Genomic DNA, 22,675 nt, shown 5'->3' on the forward strand with positions numbered 1-22,675 from the left:
GCAGGGGTTATGGGGTCTCTGGGAAGGGATTATGGGGTCTCTGACCAGTGGTTATGGGGTCTCTGGGTAGGGCTTATGGGGTCTCTGGGCAGGGTTTATGGGGTCTCTGGGCAGGGTTTATGGGGTCTCTGGACAGTGGTTATGGGGTCTCTGGGCAGGGCTTATGGGGTCTCTGGGCAAGGGTTATGGGGTCTCTGGGCAGGGTTTATGGGGTCTCTGGACAGGGGTTATGGGGTCTCTGGACAGGGGTTATGGGGTTTCTGGACAGGGGTTCAACAGAATATCCAGAATCTTGCTAACTCCCACCCACCCTCGCCTCATCCCACCAGGCTTCTGGGAACACACTTTCACACGTAGAGAACACTCTCGATTTTCCAGAAGAATGAAGAGGAGTCTGGGAAATGGAAAAATAAATTAAGAAATCAAAACAACACTGGATCCATAAGCAATCCGAAGCCGCTTGCTTGTCGCTACATCTGTGAGTAGAAAGGCAGTCCCCTGCCTCTCCAAACACTCAGGGCTCAGTCTGACACTTGAGTGAGTCCCATTCCCTGAGCACACCCCGCTGGGTGGTGGGGACAGGCATGGGAAGGTGACATGGGAAAAGGGGTGTAGCTGGGCAGGACATGAGGCTGTTGACAGGGAGACAAGACTGTCCCTGGATGTAAACATCACCATGGAAACTCCACAAACACTTGCCAGTGCTGACTCTGTCCCCTTGCTCTCCCACCGAGAGTGGGAGGAAGGGTGCGCCTACCCCAGCTACACAGTACTTTCCATTACCCACTCTGAGCTGCCAAATGTCCCCCGGGCTCCCACCAGGTCACTTTCCTCAAAGGGCAAGAGCATGCCATTGACAGACAGGCTGCGCTTCGTCCAGATGTTTGAGACCCGCCTAGGGGGGCTGTAGCCACCAGGAGCAGCTGCAGCTGCAGCTGCGAAGTCTCCCATGTCAAAAGAGTGGCTTCTTTTGGCTTTGCCCTCCAGGGGCAAAGGGAGAAGGCTCCTGGCACGGGTGGCCGGGGGCCCCAGCAGTGGCTCTCGGTCTGAGTGGTGGCCCCTGGCTGATGTCCCTGCCCCTCTGCCTGCTGGAGTCCTGGAGTCTAGAAGTTCTTCTTTCCTTTGACTCTTGAGGTCCAGGGAGGCAAAGGCTCCCATCAAGCGGTCAAGGCTGGGCTTGGGGCGAGGAGCAGGGGGTGGGAGCCTCCAGGGACCCCGGCTCAGGCCTGCAGCTTCCCCGCTGCCCAGAGAGCTGGACGAAGAAGAGTCACAGGCCCTGGCCAGGCTTGTACTGAAGTCCATCAACTCATTCCGCACCACAACCTTGGGTGGTGCCTGAGGAAGCTGCCCAACAGGGATCCCGCCCAGAGGTGGAGGCTGGGCCCCATTGGTCTGTGAGTACACATTGCTGACAGTGGCTGCCGCCATCTTGCCCGGGGTGTCGTGGTTGCAAACTTTATACCGGACCATGAGGATGATGATGAAGACCAGCAGTGTGGTCACAATGATACCCCCGATGATCAGAATCATGGTGCCCCCCAGGACCTGACTGTGCATAGATTGGCATTGTGGGTAGTCAGCCTTGGTGAAGAACTGGGCGCAGCCCACAATGTTGGTGGCCGTGAGCGTCGTGGCTGTGTCGTCCCACATGGCTAGCACACACAAGTCGTAGCCCGTCCCGGACACCAGGTTGTTGACCACGAAGGCCTTGTTGGAGGCTGGGATCATCCTGGGGAGGGAGGCAGACACAGAGAGTAAGAAAGGGTGGGGTGATGGGGTGCAGCCACAGGCAGACACGGAGCAACAGAGACACATGCAGGCCCACTGAGAGGACGGCAGAGACCAGAAGAGGTAGAAATGGTGGATAAACGGTGACCAGAAGGGAGAGAGGAAGGAAACAGGGAGGGGCAAGAATTACGGGTGTGGCATAGAAAATGGTAAAACCATGACAGATGTGATCTGGAAGGATGCAGGGGACAGCTGGGGTGAATGCAAAGACGAGAGAAAAATGTTTGGGATGGAGTGTCAGAGAAAAGGAAGGAGACAGACATTCTTTCCAGGTCTGACTAATAAGTGCCCAATAGTAAGGCAATGAATTCAAAGGTGAAGGAAATAAAATGATAGTTGAAAGTATGGGTGAGGAGAGGCATCTAGACATGGGACAGAGGTGGAGGTGGGGCCAGGGGGTGGGCAATAGAGAAGTGCAAAGGCACCTGGGAGGGACAAGGAAGGTTCAGGAATTAGTGGGGTGATTGCCCCACCCCACATCTGTTGCTAACATCCTTCCACCCATCCCCTAACACTAGAGGTCCTCAGGGGTCCTGGAGACCTCTCTGGGCCTTTGCTTTGGGAATCAAAGGTCCTACCCTGAGCCTGAACCCAGCACCTCTCTCCTGCAAGGGAGCTCCTGATGCAAAGGGATCCGTTCCTGTTGCAGGCTGCTGGTGTTAACAAGAGAGAGCAGGTGACAAAGACTGAACATGCCGCTCAGAGGGGGAGACAGTGACCCACCGAAGCCCAGGAGGTCACCCTGACTCCCACGGAGCTGCAACGTTCTGTCAGCAAACTGGCTCATCCCAGAGACCTGTAGCAGAGTTAGTTCCTAGGCTAGGAAGGCCTTGCCTGGTCCTGCCATCTTTGACAAAGGATCGATAGGAATCGGTGTCTCCTCATGGGGCCTTGTCCATGGTAGCCTGTAGCCTGCGCTGTCCTGGGGAAACCTTCTGGAATCTTGGAAACAAGCTGACCGCTAAGACCTTTGCGATGGCATCCAGTCTGTTCTGCCCAGAGATGGGGTCTGGGCCATTCCCATAGGCAATCCTGCAGAGAGGTCAGCCTCAGAATAAAGACACCCCCTGAAGCTTTCCTATACCCCCTTTCCTATCTCTAAAGCCTTCCACCCTTGAGAACACAATGCCTCCATCAACTCCCATCCATCCTCTCAAACTCAGAGCCAAGCAAAATGATTAAGATATCAAATACGAAATAGCAGCGCCTGAAGACTTCCACCTGAGGACCTGCTGGGAGGACGAAGCTGACAGCGATTGACAGCCCATCAATCCCTGGGGTGTCTGTCCTGGCCCAGTCTGCTTGGGAGTTCTCTTAAAGGAGATTGATTCTCCAAGCCCCACCTGTACCCCTGCCCGACAGGGCATGGAGTGGAAGAAGCTAGCAGCGGTGGCCAGCTAAGTCCTGCAGACCAGCATCTTAGGTCTCTCTGGGACTTTTCTCTTTATCCAGACTCTATGACTATTCAGAGTGACAATGGTGCTCTTGTTTCAGAGTACAGAGAAATGTCTGAGGCTCAGAGAAGTTAGATGGTTTGCCCAAGATCACACAGCTAGGACTAACTTCTCAGTCCTTGACAGATATAGAAATAGGTTTTCTCCTTTTATTTAAAATTTTTTTTATTGGGGGGGTGTCAGGATGGCTCAGTGGATACAACCCTGGAACCCTGAAAAGATGGACATAGAGAGTCAGCTCTATAAAATTGTCTTCCATGCATGCACCATCGCATATGTGCACACACACTAATAACAATTTTGAAAGGAATTCTGCTTTCTACTGCATTTTATATATTTATTTTTTGTGTGGAGGGGTGGGGAGGCATGCATGCCATGCCGTGTGTGTGGAAGGGTGAGGGGATGCATGCATGCCATGTCGTGTTGTGGAGGGGTGGAGAGGCATACATGCCATGCCGTGTGTGTGGAGGCCAGAGTCTGTTCTCTCTTCTACCGTAAGGGACCCGGGAAGTGAACTTAGGTTTTCAGGCTTCATAGCAAGTGTCTTCACCCTCCAAGCCATCTTGCCAGGCTATAAATAAAGGGTTTTGCTGTTGTTGTTGTTGTTGTTGTTTTAAGTCCTCACTGCCCTGGAACTTATCACACACCCATTTCCCCAGAGCACAGTATCCTATGTGGCTCATGACCACCTACAAGTTTCTTAGCCTGGGCAGGATCCAAGAAAGGGCCCTGGTGTGGCCAGTGCCGCAGGGCTGCAAGGAGACACTGAGGTTCACCAGTTCCTTCTCCTGGTGTCTTGAGGTGCCGACTGGAGCGGCAGGACCTAATGCCAGTAAGGACAGAGCCTGCTGGCAGCTGTAGGCTCAGCAGTCTGACATGCTCCTTGTTTGTTGTCTGTGCTCTAAGCTTGGCAGGGTTGGCTCTCGCGATCCTCACTTTGAAGACAGAGAAGTGGAGCCAGACCCTAGCCAGGTAGTGCAGCTATTGATCTGGGTCAAGCCCAGCACGGTCTCACTGGCTTGTGGGAAATGCAAGAGTACAGCCCTGAGAGAGGAGACTGCATCCCTGTGCCTGGAGCACCTGCTCTGAACACACTTCCACACTTAATGTGTCTAGCCCTAACAGCCCTAGAACACGGATCATGAGCCCGGAAGTCAGCTTGAGGTTAGCTGTGCTTTCTAGGGAATCAGAAAACGCTCTGCTCGTGGTATAAACAGTCGGAGAAGAGAAAAGGGCTTGACTCAGTGGTAAAGAGAACTCGCTGCTCCTGTAGAGGACCTGAGTTCAGGTCCCAGCATATCCATGTCAGGTAGCTCATAACTGCCTGTTGTAGTCAGCTCCAGGGATCTCCGACACCTTCTTCTGGCCAACTTAGATACATGGAAGCGCTCATGTGTGCGCACACATGTGCGTGCACACACACACAGAGAGAGAGAGAGAGCTAAACCTTTCTAGTCTAGCTGGGGCAGAATCAAGTTTGCTTTTTCTAGTAGTAGCTGCCAGTTTTTACTGGGCCTTTCTGTGAGCACATGGTTTCATTTAACCTCCTGACACCTTGAAGGCAGTCATGACTGCTCTTCCCTTCAGAGAAGTGACATAGCTAGAACCAAGTGCCATCCATGGGGATCTTACCTCTGTGGGTGTGTGTATACATGTGTGTAGTGGAAGCCAGATGTAAGCCATAGGTACTGTTCCTAAGATGGCTTCTCCACCTTGACTTTTTGAAGTAATGCTCTCATTAACTGGGAGTGCATTGACTAAGCGAGGTTGGCCGGTCAGTAAGCCCCAGGGATTCTGTTCTCACTGTTCTTCCGCTGAGCTTTTCATGTAGTGTCTGTGGCCTGAACCGGGGGTTTCTACAACTGAAGAACCTGCCCCAATCCCAGGACTGCTCTTTTTAATACACAGCATCCAGTAATTTCTAGGTACCAGAGAACCACGTGAAGTGGGTGCTAGTCAGAATCTAAGGCTTGAATGGAGCTCATCTACTACCTGTGAGTTCTTACACACCCCATCACACCCGCCTTAAGAAAGCTACCCAGTAATTCTTGAAGCAGGTCCAGAATTCTGTGTTCCTCCTACATTCCTGCCCATCAGTCGGTAGCTATACCAGCTAAACAACCATCCCCAACTCCATACTTGGATATTTCACTTTGGAACCTGGGTGTAAAATGACATAGCTCCTAAGTCATTTGCCAAGGGTCTGAGACTCACAAGTGGCCACCAAAGTTTCTTATTAGAAATTCCAACCTAGACCACTGCTTATATTCAACCCCGCCCCAACACCCTCTAACTTTCCCTGCTCAGGTAAGAGCATCACAAGCCAGTCAGGCCTGGCCTGGGGAGGCTGAAGGCAAAATCTAGAGTCTAGATTTCAGCTGAGAGCTCAGAACCAGGGAGATTTCTCAGCTTGTGTAGAGGATCTGAGTTCAATTCCAGTTCCCACATGGGATGGCTCACAGCAGACTCTATCTCCAGGGGATCCAATGCCCTCTTCTGAACTTCACAGGCGATACATTCATGTGTACGTAGTAACACACACACACACACACGCACACACACATACTTAAAAAAATTGTTATTGATTTTTTAAACTTCATGTCATGACCACCTTATAGGACCATTTAACATATAACTGCCATAACTGTAATGAACATTTCAGCAACACCTGAACATTTCTGAGAACACAATAGCCCCAAATTAATACAAAGTCAAATTCACAATACATCCAATATGCTTCTGGAAGCATTCACCCATACTGCAACCCGTGGCACTGAAGCCTTGATTCTGAGTGTGAAGTGTGTACACACTACACTGCCTGCAGCTTGTGACACTGTAGCCTTGATTCTGAGCATGCAGTGTGTACACATCACACTGTCTGCACCCCGTGAAACTGAAGCCTTGATTCTGAGCGTGCAGTGTGTACACATCACACTGTCTGCATCCCGTGACACTGTAGCCTTGATTCTGAGCATGCAGTGTGTACACATCACACTGTCTGCAGCCTGTGACACTGTAGCCTTGATTCTGAGTGTGCAGTATGTACACATCACACTGTCTGCACCCCGTGAAACTGAAGCCTTGATTCTGAGCGTGCAGTGTGTACACACTACACTGCCTGCAGCCTGTGACACTGTAGCCTTGATTCTGAGCGTGCAGTGTGTACACACTACACTGCCTGCATCCCGTGACACTATAGCCTTGATTCTGAGCGTGCAGTGTGTACACATCACACTGTCTGCATCCCGTGACACTGTAGCCTTGATTCTGAGCGTGCAGTGTGTACACATCACACTGTCTGCATCCCGTGACACTGTAGCCTTGATTCTGAGTGTGCAGTGTGTACACATCACACTGTCTGCATCCCTTGACACTGTAGCCTTGATTCTGAGTGTGCAGTGTGTACACATCACACTGTCTGCAGCCTGTGACACTGTAGCCTTGATTCTGAGTGTGCAGTGTGTACACATCGCACTGTCACTGTTGTCACACCAAGCACAGCCAACAAACTCTGCCTGGAACACCTCAGACCAGGCTATTGCATATCTTAGTGTTTTTACTCTATATACAGAGATTTCTGCTCTATTGAAACATATTGGCTTAATTATAAAAAGCAAAATTTTACTATTTTTTTCCATTCTTGCCCAGCATGTAAGTATCAAATTATATATCTTTGGATTGTATTGCGTTTGATTTTAAAAACTGTTGTTTGAGTTGCTGGCTTGAGTTGCATGAAAACTCAAATTAAATGATTTTTTGGCTTGGGATTAGGACAGAATTTCTGTCAATGTTTTTTGAAATGGCCATAAATATCCTTCTGCCATTTTATATTATGTATTTATGCAAAGTGGCATTCTCAGTATTGCAGATTACAAAATCAAAATATCAATCAACTCTCAAAAATGTTGAAGATACTCCACATTCTCCAGTACCAAATATTCAGCCAGGATTTAATTCTTCATTTAAAAATAAACAAGCATATCCATCTCATTAGTATGCAAATTTGCTTTGCTCTTCAACACATGGTAAAATTGTATGTATACCAAGGAATTGTTCAAAAATCAATTTCTTGATGGGCTGTTATCAATAAATGTTTGATCTAATATGCATTTCACAGACCTGCATACCTGGAATCATGACAGGAGAAATAGTCTAAGCAGACATGTGTACGGGAGAACAGAAACTGTACAAAGGACCTCATTGCAAAGAGGTGGTCAGCGCATAGAGGACTAAAATCGAGTAACCCTAACTGTGACCATGCCAGCTGAGCTGTCACATCCCTGCTGCTTCATGGAGGAGAGAGAATCATGTAAGTACGATACACAAATGGATGCTGGCCTACAAACCGTCTGTCCCTGACCAATGATCAGAGAATACAGAAGACAGGGATAAGTGCCCATGTTTTGTAGAGATCTAGCACTGGTTGTCACATACAAACACGTGATAGGTTTTCTGAGAATTTATTCCAATTATGTTCTTCTAAAATTCTTGCCGTACCACAAATTAAGAAGAAAGTGAGGCTTTCTGAGGGAGTGCCCTGAGAGGCTCTAGTCTAGAAGGTGGTTTCTTAACCGTTTTCAACACTGTCGATCCCTGGCTCTGCACTGCCTTAGCTCTTATCAAAAACAGAACAGGTCTTAATGGTTGCTTCAATCTCCCTGCCTCTCCCCCTTCCTCTCATAGTGATCTCTAAGATCCTGGATGTGCCTGAGAGCTTTCCAGAGAGGTACTTTCCTTTCCTTAGGAATTAATACTTGGGAATCTGAAGACATTTTATGGTTACAAAATATGGACTTGATATGTATAAGCATATGTGTATTTAAAAATTATTTGTGAGAGAAAAATTATGTATATGGGGGGTTGTGACTCTGTCTGAGAAGTATCATTGTGATTATGTGTATGTGTGTATGTATTTGTATATCTCTCTAACTCTGTGTATGTGTGTGTGTTTATGTACATATGGTACAAAAAGCTCTGGTAACTATCAATATCAGTCAATACTCTGCCCCTTCTCCCCCTAGAACCCCCATCCTCTGATATTCTGAAGGGACCTCCTCTGTGACCTCCAACAGACAATGGCAGATTAGATCTACTAATTCCTAATAGCACAGTTTTCCCAAGAATAGACATGCTGGTCCTAAAGGTCAAGTCTTTAGACTAAGCACCAGAACCCATTCTCTGGTTCCATGATTTAAGGGTTAACATCCAATGTCAGCAGGATTTAGAGTCACCTAGGAGACACTCTGTGTCTGGAGGAAGTTTTCCTAGAAGACTAACTGAAAAAGGAAAACCTGTCTTGCATATGGGTAGCACAGGCCCATATGTTTGAGTCCCAGACTGAAAAAGGAGGAGGAAAAGATGAAGCCAGTTAGCACCAGTTCATCTTTCTCTCTGCTTTCTGACTCAGACATGGCATGACCAGCTACTTTATCATCCTGCCACCTTCCCTGAGGGCCTATACCTTCAGACTGTGAGTCAGAATAAACCCTTACTTCCTAAAGCCTTTTTGGAGGTATCTTGCCACTGTAAACAAGCCAAGGAACTAACCCACAAGGTCTCCCATCTCTATCCATATTTGCCAGAATCCCTTGCAGCTAAATCCAAGTGGTACATTTTGGCAAATGGGTGGAAGGAAGTCGTGTGTGGTGGACCTTCAAGAGCAGGAATGCATCCCCAAACATGTTCCTTCTGTTCTACATTAGCCCGGGTGGAGATTTGATCTTGCCTATCTAGAGGACAAGAAGGCCTCAGTATCCTTGAGGCAAGTATCCTCACTAGTGTAATAGATGACAACAGGTGGTAGAACGCACACTGGATTAAATCTATTGCACTGTTCTGCCAAAACAGCGAGGCTTCCCTGCCTCATGCAGTTCCTCTGGTGAGATGAGGAGACTGGAGTGACCAAAACAAGGGTAAACATATAGATTTGTATTAGAAAAAGTGACTGATCTATACCTAAAGAAAACCCTTTGGCTTGTTTTATGTTATCAATGAACACTTCCTCTTTTCTCTTCATTGTTCCTCCAGTCCCAGCCCCATCAGCGCCCCAGAACAAGCCACTCCAGAGGCTCTGTCTCCATTCCCTCTGTCAGACACACCACAGTGGCCTACTGAGCTGTGGCACTCATGTAGCGAGTTCCTGTCAAACTGCTGGCTTTACTTCCTGTTTTTGCGTCCTTATTACCCATCTTCACAGCCCCACAACTGCCACCCACTCTGGCTAGCCTCCACATGTTAAACCCACAAGAAATTGTCTCGTTAAACAAAGGCAGACACCCTGCTTTTGAGCTTCACCCAGGCCCATGAGCCCCAAAGGGGGTTGTTTCTCCCCAACATCAATAGCCAAGGAAGAAAGGAGATGTGACTGGTTCAGAAGCACACATATGTACTCACATCAAGTTCTTACCCTGTGAAAGCTACACACAGGTTGTATCAGGCACTATCTTTATTCTATGCAGTGACAATCATAGCTGGAGAAAGCCTCAAGTAGACAGACTGCCATCTTAACCCCCATTCAGTCGAAAGTGACTGGGCCAGTGTGACAAGTCCCTCAGCCCTCTGCATCTGCAGGCTCTTTGTTTCCAAATTCAACATGTGGTGCCCAATGTGTTCAAAAGAATTTGAACAAAACTTTCTAAATATTGATTGATGTGTGTGTGCGTGCGTGTGTGTGTGTGCAATATGTGTGTGCACATGAGTGCAAGGTGCCTGTGGAGGTGAGAGCAAGGTGTCAGATATTAGGTGTCTTTTTTTATTATTCTCTGCTTCTTCTGAGACATAGTTTCTTCACTGAACCTCAAGCCTAGCAGTTGCCTAGGGCAACCTGGCTACTCAGAAGAATTGGGGGGTCCCTTGTCTTTGTCCTGCTAGTGCTGGGGTTGCAAACACTGCTGTACCCGGCCTTTTTCATGGATTATGGGGATCCAAACTCAGGGCTCCGTGCTTGCAAGACAAACCCCTTGTCCACTGAACTCTCACCTCAGATCCTGGCTGTTTTTTCCTGGTCACTATCCCTGAAATAAAAGCTCTCCCACTATTTAGGCAGTGTTGACATAGTAGTCAGTACTGGAAGATACATGGATGGGGCTGAGCTGTAGCATACCAAGGCATTGTGTTGGGTTACATGCCTACAGTGAGCTTGAATGTGAACTTTGGTGTATTTGGGAAGTGCTCTGTAATAAATTGTCATCAGACACCAAGGAACAAGAGCACGGTGCTGCCCTGAACATCAGTATGCAGAATTAAAGCCTGCCAGGAAACACATTTTAGTATCAAGGTTGACTGTTTGACAATAATCCATAAAGAAAAACATATGTGTGATGGTCCTGATGGACATTTATTAATGCTTACTAGTGTCAAACTATTCTGAATATTTTGCACATGTTAATTTAATCCTTTTACCAACCCTATTTGTGTGGGTGGGTGCGGGGACTATCATTCCTACGAACAAATGAGAAAATCAGAAGTTGAGGTTCATTGAAGAGAGAACCCTTGCCCAAAGCCTCACAGAAAGCTGGGTTCAGCAAGATCTGAAAGCCTGAGTTCCGTTCTCAGAACAGATCATATAAAATAAAATAAAATAAAATAAAATAAAATAAAATAAAATAAAATAAAAATCTGGGCATGGGCTTGCTGATCAGCCAGTAAAGGCAAAGTGGCAAACTCCAGACCAAGCAGAGACCCCTTTTCAAACATAAAAAAAAGAGGGTCTGGAGAGATGGCTCAGTGGTTAAGAGTGCTTGCTGCTCTTTCAGAGGAGCCAAGTTTGGTTCCCACCTCCCTTGCTAAGTAATTCACAACCACATGTAACTCCAGATCTCGGGGATCCAATGCCTCCTTCTGGCCTCCATGGGCACCAAGCATACATGTAGCCTACACACATACAGCTATACATACTCATACACAGACAAAAATAATCTTTAAAAAAAAAGAAAAGTGAAGGGTGCTCTTGAGAAAGGATATCTGGAGTCTACTTCTGGCCTTCATGCACACAAGTGCATGCACATTGGAACACATATGTGCACTTATACATGCATACACTTATACACACAAACCCACAAACATGCACAACCCTCCCCAAAGAATACATACTTCAAATCAGTCATGATGCCATCTGGAGACTATCTGAAGATTAAGTTCAGACCCTGAATTGTGGTCTGCTGGCTCTTATGGCCTGGACAGATGGATGTTGACAAGGACTGCAGAAGCTCTGGGGAAGCCTGCTCTGGTTCCAGCTTCCGTTCACATAGCACTCACATGAGACTGCTCAGAAATACAAGCTGTCGTTCACAAAAGGGTAGTGAGCGTGGATGAGGGGTGGGGCACTGACTGACAGTGCTATGGGGATACTAGGCTTTGTGGCATCTGGCCCTCCCTGTGCCTCATCCTGTAGTGAAATTTCATTTATATTTTAATAAATAAAGCTTGCCTGTAGATCAGAATACAAAACAGCCACACTCATCAGCCATACAGGCCAGGCAGCAGTGGTGCATGCCCTTCATCCCAGCACTAGAGAGGAATGTAAAGTGGGAGGAGATAGGAACTCATTCTCTTTCAGTCTGAAGATTTCATAGAGGTAAGAACTCTCCAGTGGTTGACTGCTTTGCTTTTCTGACCTTCAGCTTGAACCCCAATATCTGTCTCTGGGTTTTTATTATTTGAGCTACATTACCCCTCAGAGAGAGGGAGAGATGTTTTTCCTCCTGGTGGGACAGAGAAATTCACTCAACACTTGTCCCTGCTGTGTTTCTGCTGATCCTCCTAGACACCCCAGCCACTATAAACAGGCTGGCCGAGGCAGAGTAAGGTTAGAGACAAAAGACTTGGGAAGGAGGCATCTCTGTCCCACCCAGGGGAGGTCCTAGAGAGCTTATGGGAGGAGGCTGGAGTATGAGCATCCTTTGGCCCCACTCACCATACACCCTATGTTCAGACCCAGCCAGGAAGGCTCTGTCTACCCTGCTTGTGAGACTGGTGTGTGACTTGGGGCAAATCACCTTAACTCTCTATGCCTCACCCACTTCTGCCATTCTAGAATTCGGCAAGCCTATCGCCAGAGGAACTGCTAGCAGGGTACGGAGGCCTGAGGGCTATGCCGTAGTTCACCAACTCCAAATAGCAGCCACAGCACTCAACACTCAGCCATCTGAGTTCTGCACTGAAATCCTCTACAACTCAGGGGCTAGATGTTTCCTGTTACTTCATTTCCCAGAGTTTCAGCCTTCCTGTTTGTAAAATAGCTTACATGATGTGTGTGTGTGTGTTCACACACCTGGCTGTCCGGGTTACTAGGTATAGTAGTTTGATTGTAATTGGCCCCCACAATCCCATAATCTCATGGGGAGTGGCACTATTAGGAAGTGTGGCTTTGTTGGAGAGGGTGTGGCCTTATTGGAGGAAGTGTGTCACTGTGGGGACTGGCTTTGAGGTTTTATAGACTCAGAGTACTGCCTGGTGTGCCAGTTGATTTCCTGTTGCCTGCCAAGATGTCGCAGTCTCAGCTCCAGCATCCCCTTTGCCTGCATGCTGCCATGCTCCCTGCCATGACCATAATTGGCGCAACCTCTGAAACTGTAAGTAAAGCCTCTCAATTAAATGTTTTCTTTATAAGAGTAGGTCATGGTGTCTCTTCACAGCCATAGTAAACCTAACTAAGGCACTAGGCAAAGGAAAGCTGCTGAGGCTGTGGTCAGCCATAAGGAGCCCATAGCGAGGGGTGAACCATGTCCTCCTTACAGGGAGCTGCCCAGGGTAGCGAGGTCGATAACCGGTCTGTCCATCTACTGTACCCTGTTCTTCTCTGCTTCTGCTCCCTCCTGACCTCTCAGTAGATGCCCTGCCCACAGGCAACTTATCCAGGTGTCCACAGCAGACAGACAGAGTAGTATGGAGTGGAGACATAAATGTCCATGAAGCTCACTGACCAGCTGTCTAGACAACTGATGAGCTTTAGGTTTAATGGGAGACTGTCTCAAAGAGCAAGATGGAAAGCAACAGAGGAAGACACCAGCATCGACCTCTAGAGAGGATCATGTCTCTGGGAGGCAGGTGGGGCTGCGGGTGTTACCTCCTGAGGCCCTCTGCAGCACCACCAAAGCCCAGAGCCAGTCTTGCTTGGAGTCCCCAGGAGCCCTCACCTTCTTACCCTCCCGGTCTGCCCGTAGGATGCCCACCACAGGCTGGAAGACGAAGCAGCAGCTCCTGGCAGTGGCTGATTTACGGACGTCTTTATCCACACTCTGATATTTCATGGCTCCCAGGGCTTTGGTGGAGCAAATATGACCTTTTATTCTTTGCTTTGTTTAAGACTCAAGGTCAACAGTCCAGCTGTGATCTATCAGCGGCTCCCTCTGCCAGATACCCTGCGTCAGAAACTCACAGCAGAGATTCATGATGCCAACCTCAGCCTTCTTTGCCTGCCTGGCCCTTGACGCCAGCACAGAAAAGCCATGACCACGTGGCCATTGCTCTTCACCCTCCACACCAAGCCTGCCTGTCCTTAGGGTCTAGTCATGGCCTGGTTTATTCAGTGTGCCCAGCAGCCGCATTGTAGCTGTGACTCAAACAGTAAGCTATGCATGAGAACACCCGAGGGCTTGACCATCAGTTCCCTCGGCATGGAGAAGGCATGCATCTGCCTGACTCTGATGGATTTTCTGGGACCTCTAAGCCACTTCTACTCTCAATTCAAAGCTCTGTTCCTCTAATAACACTAACTCTGCCTGGAAAGTCCTTCCACTTGTCTAACTGCGACTCCTCTGAAGTGAGGGGATGGCAGGAGAGTCAGCTGGGTCCATGTATCTTGCTTTCCCACTACATCTCCCCTGACAATAATTCTGGGGGTGCCTAGGAGGAAGAGATGGGGAGTGGGGTAGTGAAAAGGTGATGGAGACACTGCCTTGACTTAGGCTTGTCATCTGTACCCCACTGCCAACGTCCTTCCCATCTCTCTTGTCCTGGAAATGAAGTGTACAGACACTCTCTGTAGAGTGTGGCAGGCCTGGGTTCAAATTCTCTTTCTTGGGAGATCAGAGACTAAGAGGTGAGTTGTAGGGTGCGTGCCAGGTCCCATGCTGCATCTGGGAACCTCCACAAGAAACCTCATCAGATCTCCCTACGTGAAGTTGTCCTTAGGCCTGGTTCTGGGCACTCATCTTCATATAGGAACCATCATGGCAATAGGAGTAGTGGGGGGGGCCGGGGTGGATAGAGGGTGTGGGGGTAAGGGAGAAGGCTGGGGTGGATAGAGGGTGTGGGGGTAAGGGAGAAGGCTGGGGTGGATAGAGGATGTGGGGGTAAGGGAGAAGGCTGGGGTGGATAGTGGGGGGTAAAAGAGAAGACTGGGGAGGATAGTTGGGGGGAGGAGAAGGCTGGGCGAATAGTGGGGGGAAAAGAGAAGGCTGGGGCAGATATCTTTAACTGCCCCATTCTTACTCTGGTTGTTTTTCCAGGCTATAAAATTTGCAACAAGTCCCATTTTAAAGTCAGAAGAAACAAATTCAAGATGGCTGCATCAATCGAGGAGCAGGATTGAAGCCAAGGACCTTGGCTTTTTCCTTCTCCCCACCCCGTGCTCTCTCAAGCCTTTGGCCACATGTCCAGGAAGGGTATCTGGTCTTGGAGGTTGTCTTGCCACCTCTCCTGATGGTTTCTGCCTCCTGTAGCTTCTAAGGCTCCCACTGTGCCCTCCAGAACATCAGCTTCCTCTACTGTTCATTCCGAAAGGAAACCACCCCAGCCTCTCCCAGACTTCTGCCCGTTACAGGTGCAAAGACATGCATCTCTAACACAGAATGCCAGGTCCTTTGATCTGGTGGCGTGGGGCGGGGTCCTCTGAGGTTTCTCACAGGCAAGGTGAGGAGTGCAGGATGAGTCTCAGCCACAGCCCACAGCCTGGAAAATTCCCCGGTCCCTGTCTGGAGGGGGAGACTTGCTGACTCCCAGCCACACCCACATGGAGTTTTCCAAGCTTTTCCACTCAGACCTTCTTGGCAACAGTCGAAGTCGGGGGAGGAGATGAGCGCAGACTGGGAGCAGCCTTGGCACCGGCTCAGTGAGCACGAGGTGGCATTTTGATGGGTGGTAAAAATATCTCCCTGGCGTTCAGGGCCAGCTGCCACCTCATCACCATCGTAATTTGTAACTTTCAGATCCTGTCCCCATGCCCAGAACCTCAAAAGCCCACTCTGTCCATATGTCCTGCGGGATAGAACAGGTCACCAAGCCCCTGACCCCAGGCCACCTTCAGACCCTGTAATGGCTGTCTCTGTCATCACAGCCAGATGCTAGCCCAAAGGCCTTCAGCTTCTGGGGAAAGGGAAGGGCTGTCAGGAGGCTGTGGCCTGCCTAATGAGCTTATTAAACAGTATCATAAATAATGATGAGCGGGCTGCTGAGGATGTGGCTCAGTGAGCAGAGTGGTTGCTTATCACACACGAGGCCCTGGGGGTCCATCCCTAGCACCACAAAAACCAGGTGTGGCCATACGTGCCTTTAATCCCAGCATTTGGGAGGTAGAATCAGAAGAACCAGAATTTGAAAGTCGTCCTTAGCCACATAGAGTGTTGGATGCCAGCCTGGGTTACTTGAGACCCTATAAAAAGATCTGTCATCAGAGTGGGAAGAAATCGGAGGAGAGAATAGTGGGGAGGGGGACACACAGCCAGAGGACCTGGGTCAGCAATGCAGAGGAGGCTCAGCTACATAACGGGAAGCAATAGTGCTTTGTTCCCACTGGGAGCCTTTCAGGAGCCTCCACAAGGTTCCCAGCACAGACAGACATAGCCAGGCGTCTGCCAGGAGACTCAGCATGGCCTTGTCTGGAGGCATCTGCTTCACTTCCACAACATACACCAGTGGCCTTTGCATATATGTGGATGTTGAGGGAAAGGGGCTCTCTGAACATGGCAGGTCCCTTGTCCCTAAGAACTGATCTATCCCATCTATCTTCTCCTAGCAGACTATAGCCACCATCCTTCATTAGAGCATGCCCTGCCCTGCTTTCAAATCCCCAGTGACTCCTGCCTCCTGCAGTATAAAGCTCAAGCCTTGCTCTGGCCTCTGAAGTCCCTACCAGATTGTCCTGCCCCACCTCAACTCCCTCCCTGCCACTCTGTTTCAGATACCTCGGAGTCCTAGCTGCCTCTCCAGCAGGACAGGCATGTTGTTCTACCCAGGCCTTTGCATGCACTGCCTTCTCTGCCAGGCCATTTCTGTCCCTTTAGATCTCTGCTCCAGTGCCACTCCTGAGAGGTCACCCCTGATCACTCACATAGAAATGGCCCAAGGCTGTCTTTTGCTTTGTTTTTCCCAGCGCAATTTTTTTCATATTTTATTTTATTTTATTTTATTTTATTTATTTATTAAAGATTTCTGCCTCCTCCCCGCCATCGCCTCCCATTTTCCTCACCCTCCCCCGATCAAGTCCCCCTCCCTCGTCAGCCCAAAGAGCAGTCAGGGTTTCCTGCCCTGTGGGAAGTCCAAGGACCACCCACCTCCATCCAGGTCTAGTAAGGTGAGCATCCAAACTGCCTAGGCTCCCACAAAGCCAGTACGTGCAGTAGGATCAAAAACCCATTGCCATTGTTCTTGAGTTCTCAGTAGTCCTCATTGTCCGCTATGTTCAACGAGTCTGGTGCAGAAGGAGAGAGAGCACGAGCAAGGAACTCAGGATCGCGAGGGGTGCACCCACACACTGAGACATGGGGATGTTCTATCGGGAACACAACAAGGCCAGCTGGCCCGGGTCTGAAAAAGCATGGGATAAAACCGGACTCGCTGAACATAGCGGACAATGAGGACTACTGAGAACCCAGTGCAATTTAAAATAAAAATAAAAAAATGTATCTTGTATGTATATGTACATGTGAGTGCAGTGCCTGTGGAAACCAAAAGAGGGCGGCAGATCTTCCGTAACTGGAGTTAAAGACCACTGTGATCCTCCATGACTGACTGTCGGAAACCAAGCTTAAGTCTGGAAAGGCTAGTGCTTGCTTTTAGCCTCTGAGCCTCTCTCCAGTCCCTAAAATATTTGTTTTAATTTTAAGACAAAGTCTTATGTAGCCCAGAATGACTGAACTCAATAGAGAGTTGAGGGTGATCTTGAACTCCCAATCCTCCTGCCTCCACCTCCTGAGTGCTGGGATTAGAGGCATACACGTCCACATTCAGTTTTTGTGATGCTGGGGGTTGAAGCCTGAGTTTTGTGCATGCTAGGCAGGTACTCTATCAACTGAGCTACATCCATGACCCCATGTTTTAAATTCTTTCCCTCCCTTCCTGCTTCCTCAAAAGCCTGAAGGCTTCTTCAAGACCAGGATTTGACTATTTTGTTGCAACCAGCTGTCTTAACTATTTGCTGCCTTGACTTCTCTGCAATGGGGGACTGTATCCTGACATTGTAATCACAATAAACCTTTCTCCCTTGTAGTTGCCTTTTCCAGGTAAGTTTATCAGAGAAACAGAAATAAAACTAGAGCAAGAAGGAAGGAGTGGAGAGTAGAGCCCTGCCCCTATCCTTGTGCTGGCTGCTCACACTCTGCCAGGGGTGGGGGTGGGGAGTAAGATAAGGAAGGCTGCTCTGCATCGTGTCTTTCTTTCCACAAGCTCCTCATACTGTCTCCTTTTTGAGAGTTTGCTTTCTGGTCCCAGAGCCAGAGATGAGAAATCCATGGTAGAATGAGGCTGGACCAGAAGCTCTGGGCATCTTCTCTCTCCAGAAAATAGGGGCCCACCCAGAGGTGGATTGCCAAATGTTCTGTAGGCCAATACAGAGCCAAACCCTGATGTCCTGGTATCATAACACCATAACATGATGCTGTGATCCCAGCCTTAGAGGCGAGGACATCAGATGCCAGCCTGACCCAACTCAGTAGATGGTAGCGGATGTCTCAGCAACCAAGGGGTCCTGAGATAGGCCGAGGGTAGATGCAGAGAGGACCTCAGGCAGAGGGCTATGTGCCTGGACCCTGTGCCTCCCTGACTCCTGCATGTGCCAGCTGTCTCAAAGAAGTCGGGGCCTGTGAACACCTGGGAAAGGCTAGTCTTCAGGAAGTATTTGGTGTTTGGTACGGCTTTGATGGTTGAAGCTACCAGACTGTCCCGAAGTCCCTGATGCTCCTCCAGGCTTAACCACCTTCATAGAGTAAAACATGCATGGGTACCATAGGACCCATTCTCTGAGTTACTCTTACTGGGGGAGAGAGGATGCATTTCAGGAGAGATTCAAGCTGAGTCACTCCAAACTACGGCGATGTCCCCATCCGACCTCATCCTAACCCTAACCCAGAAGTTCTTCTAGAGTATGGGGAATGACAAGCAGAGAAATTGGTTTCAGGAAAACATATTTGACCGGGCAAACATATACCTTATTCCCTGATCCCTCATCAAATCAATTTTCCCTTGTATAGCTGTCTTGGTCCAGAAAAATGGAGACACAAGAGTTAGCCTGGCAAACAGACGTAAGGGGAAGTCGGGCAGGCTCCTCAATAGAGGTACTCTCTAGCATTCTTGACTTCAGTACTTCCTGTTTTTTAGTACTCCTTGGCCCCAGTACTCTCTAGTCCCAGTACTTCTTTGTTTCAATACTTCCTGGTTCCAGTATATTTGGTCCTGGTATTTCTCCTTGGTCCTAGAACTACTCCTTGATCTCGATAGTTGCTGGTTTCAGTGCTTTCTTGTTCCAGTACTCACTGGTCTCAGTATTTCTTGCTCTAGTGTGTCCTGGTCTCAATACTTCTCAGTTGATGATGAAGGATTCTCATTCAAACTCTTGATTTAATTCCTCCTCCACCCCAGATTATAAAACACACAAGAAAGAATCTATTCCCATTTTACAGAGGAACCGAGTAAGACTGAGGGCAGTCACATGCTTTGCTTTTGGCCACAGAATTAGCAAATGTGTCTTGGTAAAAGTCAAAGGCTTTGGGAGAGCTAGTCACCTCTGGGTCTTCTCTATTTTGGAAGGTGCACTGCACCCAGCTTTGCAGATGTGTACCCATACCCATACAATGTAAGTGGACGTTAATGGTTGGGCCTACAGGCAAATCTCACACTTTGCTCTCTTTATCTTGCTTTCTGTTGTTCCCTAAGGGGGAGGTGTGGCAGCTTGCACCCCTGCAGACATTTTGTCTAGGAAGAGACCTTAAAGGCAAAACCCAAGCTGAAGATGGAAGCAGAGAATAATAGAAGGGGACGGGGTCTTTAGTGACTAGGCAACTCGGAAAGGCAGAACCTTTCTTCTGGACTTCTCTTAAATAAGGGGTGCATGGGTGAGTCCCCTGTCCATCCCTTTCTTCTGCTGCTGTGGGGAGGCCTCTGCTCACTTGCTCTCTTTGCTATTATAATCGCTTGGTACACTTTGGATTTTAGAGTGCTGCATCCTGCCCGTGTTTTCTGCTAAGTGGCCCCGGGTGGCTGTTTTGGGGCAGAACCAAGGCTCGGTTGGCACCCATGTTCCCTCCTTATGCCAACATTTCTGGCACTTAAAATTGTGGAGAAGTGACACCGAGCAGAAAAGTCCCTAGGTCATCCCCAAAATGGGCTGCAGTGAATGCCTGGCCATGCCCCAGACTTGTGGGGGCATTAATAAGATGGCCCGCAGGGTGGGGGCTGGGGTGAGTGGAGCTGAGGCCCCAGCTTACCATCCTTATCCCTTCTACTTGTTGATACCCTGGTTCGGTAGGAAGAAACCCCAGGAAGGCTGACTTTGATGCGACCTCTCCCAGCAATACTCTCTGTGCCTCTCCAGCTTCCAGTGTTGCAGACTTCTGTTCTCCCACCCGTGGGTGTCCAGTCACCCCTTTAGGGGAAGCCAGCCTGCCTAGGGACACAGGCAGAGGACCCTACACCTCACATGTCCCTCTCCCTTCATGGAACAGATCTGCCCTTGTTGCCAAAGTCATGAGAGCAGAGCTCCCTGCAAGATGGCCAGACAGGACCCTGGCGGTGTAGACTTCACCTTTGTATCCTCTCCCTGGGTGAGGAGCAGAGCAACAATAATAGGCATCAAAGTTAGTACTGAGTGTCAGCTTGACAAGATCTAGAACCATCTAGGAGACAGATCTCTGGATACTCACCCTGTGAGGGGATTTCTGGGTTGTTCTAAATGAAGAAGCTACAGGAAGATCTACATTAAATGTAGGCAGCACCGTTCAGTGGGCTGGGGTCCTAGGCTTAATAAAAAAAGAGAAGGGCGCAAGAGGAGCACCAGCATCCATCTCTCTCGGCTTCCTGACTGTGGGTACAATCCGATCGGCTGCCTCCCCCACCCCGACATTCAACCTGTAAAAATAAATGCTTCCTTAAATCATTTTGGTGAGTTGAGCAACACAGCAGATCTGCCCTGAGCCCCGAGCAGCTCAGCTCCATAGTCCAGTGTCTGCAGATGTGGTGTCTGATGGCCTAGAACTCATGGAGTAGGAAGGGCTTCTGTGGTTGTCCCCCAACCCACCTTCAAGGACCCTCTTGTCCCAGCGTTGAGATACTGGCCACATCACACACAGGCAAGCCTGGAGACTGGCTGATCCCTCTGTGCTTTAGGTAGCAAGTTGGCTGCTCCCTGGCCCTCCTGGGGACTGTTCCAGCATCTCATCTGCTGACAGATGCTCCCGACAGCTCTTAGGGGCAAGTGTTTGTGAATGTCACTTGGGCCAATAATAACACGTAGGGCTCTTAACTTTCCCATGTCCTTCCTACCAGAGATGAGGCTTAGCTGAGATGGGGTGTTGCTCTTTCCCGGTGGGGAGGGGCTGTTCCTTCCCTCTGGGGGGGGGCATTGATGTTATTCTTTTCCTGAAAGGTATGGTCCTGGTAATGAGACATGTAACTGTCAATCTTTCTCAGTCACACAGGAAGGAAGCCAGATACCACTTGAGGACTGAAGGAGCCCAGAGTGTCCCAGGCCTGCCTGTAGGGCTTGGCTGTGTATCTGTGGAGAGAAGCACCTGGGGAGTATCAACAGCATCTGATAACAAGAGCACTTATGTGACAGAAGTTTTCCTTGGTCACCCAGGATTAGCCTGGTCTTCGCATTAATTCTGGAATGTGGCCTACCACCTCATGCATTAGACATTGCTCATAGCGACCTTGTGGTTTGGTGGAATCTTGGGGAGCCTTTGGGTACCTGTGAGTGACATGGGTGCAGGTGAGGCTAGATGCTCTGAGCCTCCACCATGCTCAGTGGCTCTGACCTCAGGCTCTGGAGCAGAGATGCCAGAGAGGGGCTAACATCAGGCCACAGGGCCCTGCACCAGGCAATGGAAGCCATGCTGTCCTGCTTAAGAAGAGACACAGGCTGTGAAGATGGTGTCCCCTTAGTCAGGAATCCCTACTCCTGCCCCTCCAGCATCCCTGGGAGGGACTTAGCTGTATCCTCCTGGAGTCCCAGAAGATCATGGTGGCTGGTGGTAAGGTTGCCACAGGGCAGCTCTGAGGCCTCTTTCCCTTCTGTCGATCAAGTCTGGAATCTGTAGCCTGTATGGATCAGACTCAATAGTGACCATGGGTGGGGAAGTGAGTACAGATGCTGGAGGAGAAAAGAGAGGCAAAGCCGGCTCCTCCACAGCCAGGGAGGCCGTGAGTGCAGGGTAGAGCTGGCGGGATTTTACTCTTGTGATAGGCTTGTGCCTGCTTCTCTTTGTGTGGGAGTGTGTGTGCACATATGCTTACATGTGTACCTATGTATGTGTGCTCTCTGTGTGGGAGTGTGTGTGCACATATGCTTACATGTATACCTATGTATGTGTGTTCTCTCTGTGTGGGAGTGTGTATATGCATATGCTTACATGTGTACCTATGTATGTGTGTTCTCTCTGTGTTGGAGTGTGTGTACATATGCTTACATGTGTACCTATGTATGTGTGTTCTCTCTGTGTGGGAGTGCGTGTGCACATATGCTTACATGTGTACCTATGTATGTGTGTTCTCTCTGTGTGGGAGTGTGTGTTTACATATGCTTACATGTGTATCTATGTATGTGTGTTCTCTCTGTGTGGTAGTGTGTATATGCATATGCTTACATGTGTATCTTTGTATGTGTGTTCTCTCTGTGTGGGAGTGTGTGAGCACATATGCTTATATGTGTACCTGTGTATGCTCCTCTCTTCTACTCAAAAATTCTTTAAGTAGATCAGAGGAGCTGGAATTTCTTTCGAAGTCCTTTCATCTTCAGGGTCAGTTTCACCTTATCTCACACGAGCTTCTAGAATCTCATTTCTATGCTGAGCCATCCTGGATTGAGCACAGTACAGCTGTGGTCTGGCCAGCCTGACTAGCTCCATAGAATCACAACCTCTCCTAGCCTGAGCAGTGTTTCTCTGACACAGAAGAGAGCTATGGATTTTGCTAACACCCTGTCATTACATGGCTACGATGTCTTTGTGAGCAACAACTTTAATTCCTAGCAAGCCCAGTCTCCTCACCTTGGATTTGTGTGG

General features: G+C 49.0%; 1 protein-coding gene across 1 annotated transcript in view; it reads right to left on the reverse strand.

Annotated features, from left to right (window-relative positions):
- Nucleotides 1-401: 401 nt before the first annotated feature.
- The window catches only part of Lrfn2 (leucine rich repeat and fibronectin type III domain containing 2), a 175,782-nt gene continuing 153,508 nt past the window's right edge, over nucleotides 402-22,675 (reverse strand). The window contains exon 3 of the mRNA XM_057751134.1: nucleotides 402-1,729. Within this exon, the coding sequence (XP_057607117.1) occupies nucleotides 763-1,729 (967 nt within the window). The 3' untranslated portion in view covers nucleotides 402-762. The remainder of the gene's footprint in view (nucleotides 1,730-22,675) is intronic.

Source organism: Chionomys nivalis, chromosome 19 (genome assembly GCF_950005125.1).
Source record: "Chionomys nivalis chromosome 19, mChiNiv1.1, whole genome shotgun sequence".
Taxonomy (NCBI): Eukaryota; Metazoa; Chordata; class Mammalia; order Rodentia; family Cricetidae; genus Chionomys; species Chionomys nivalis.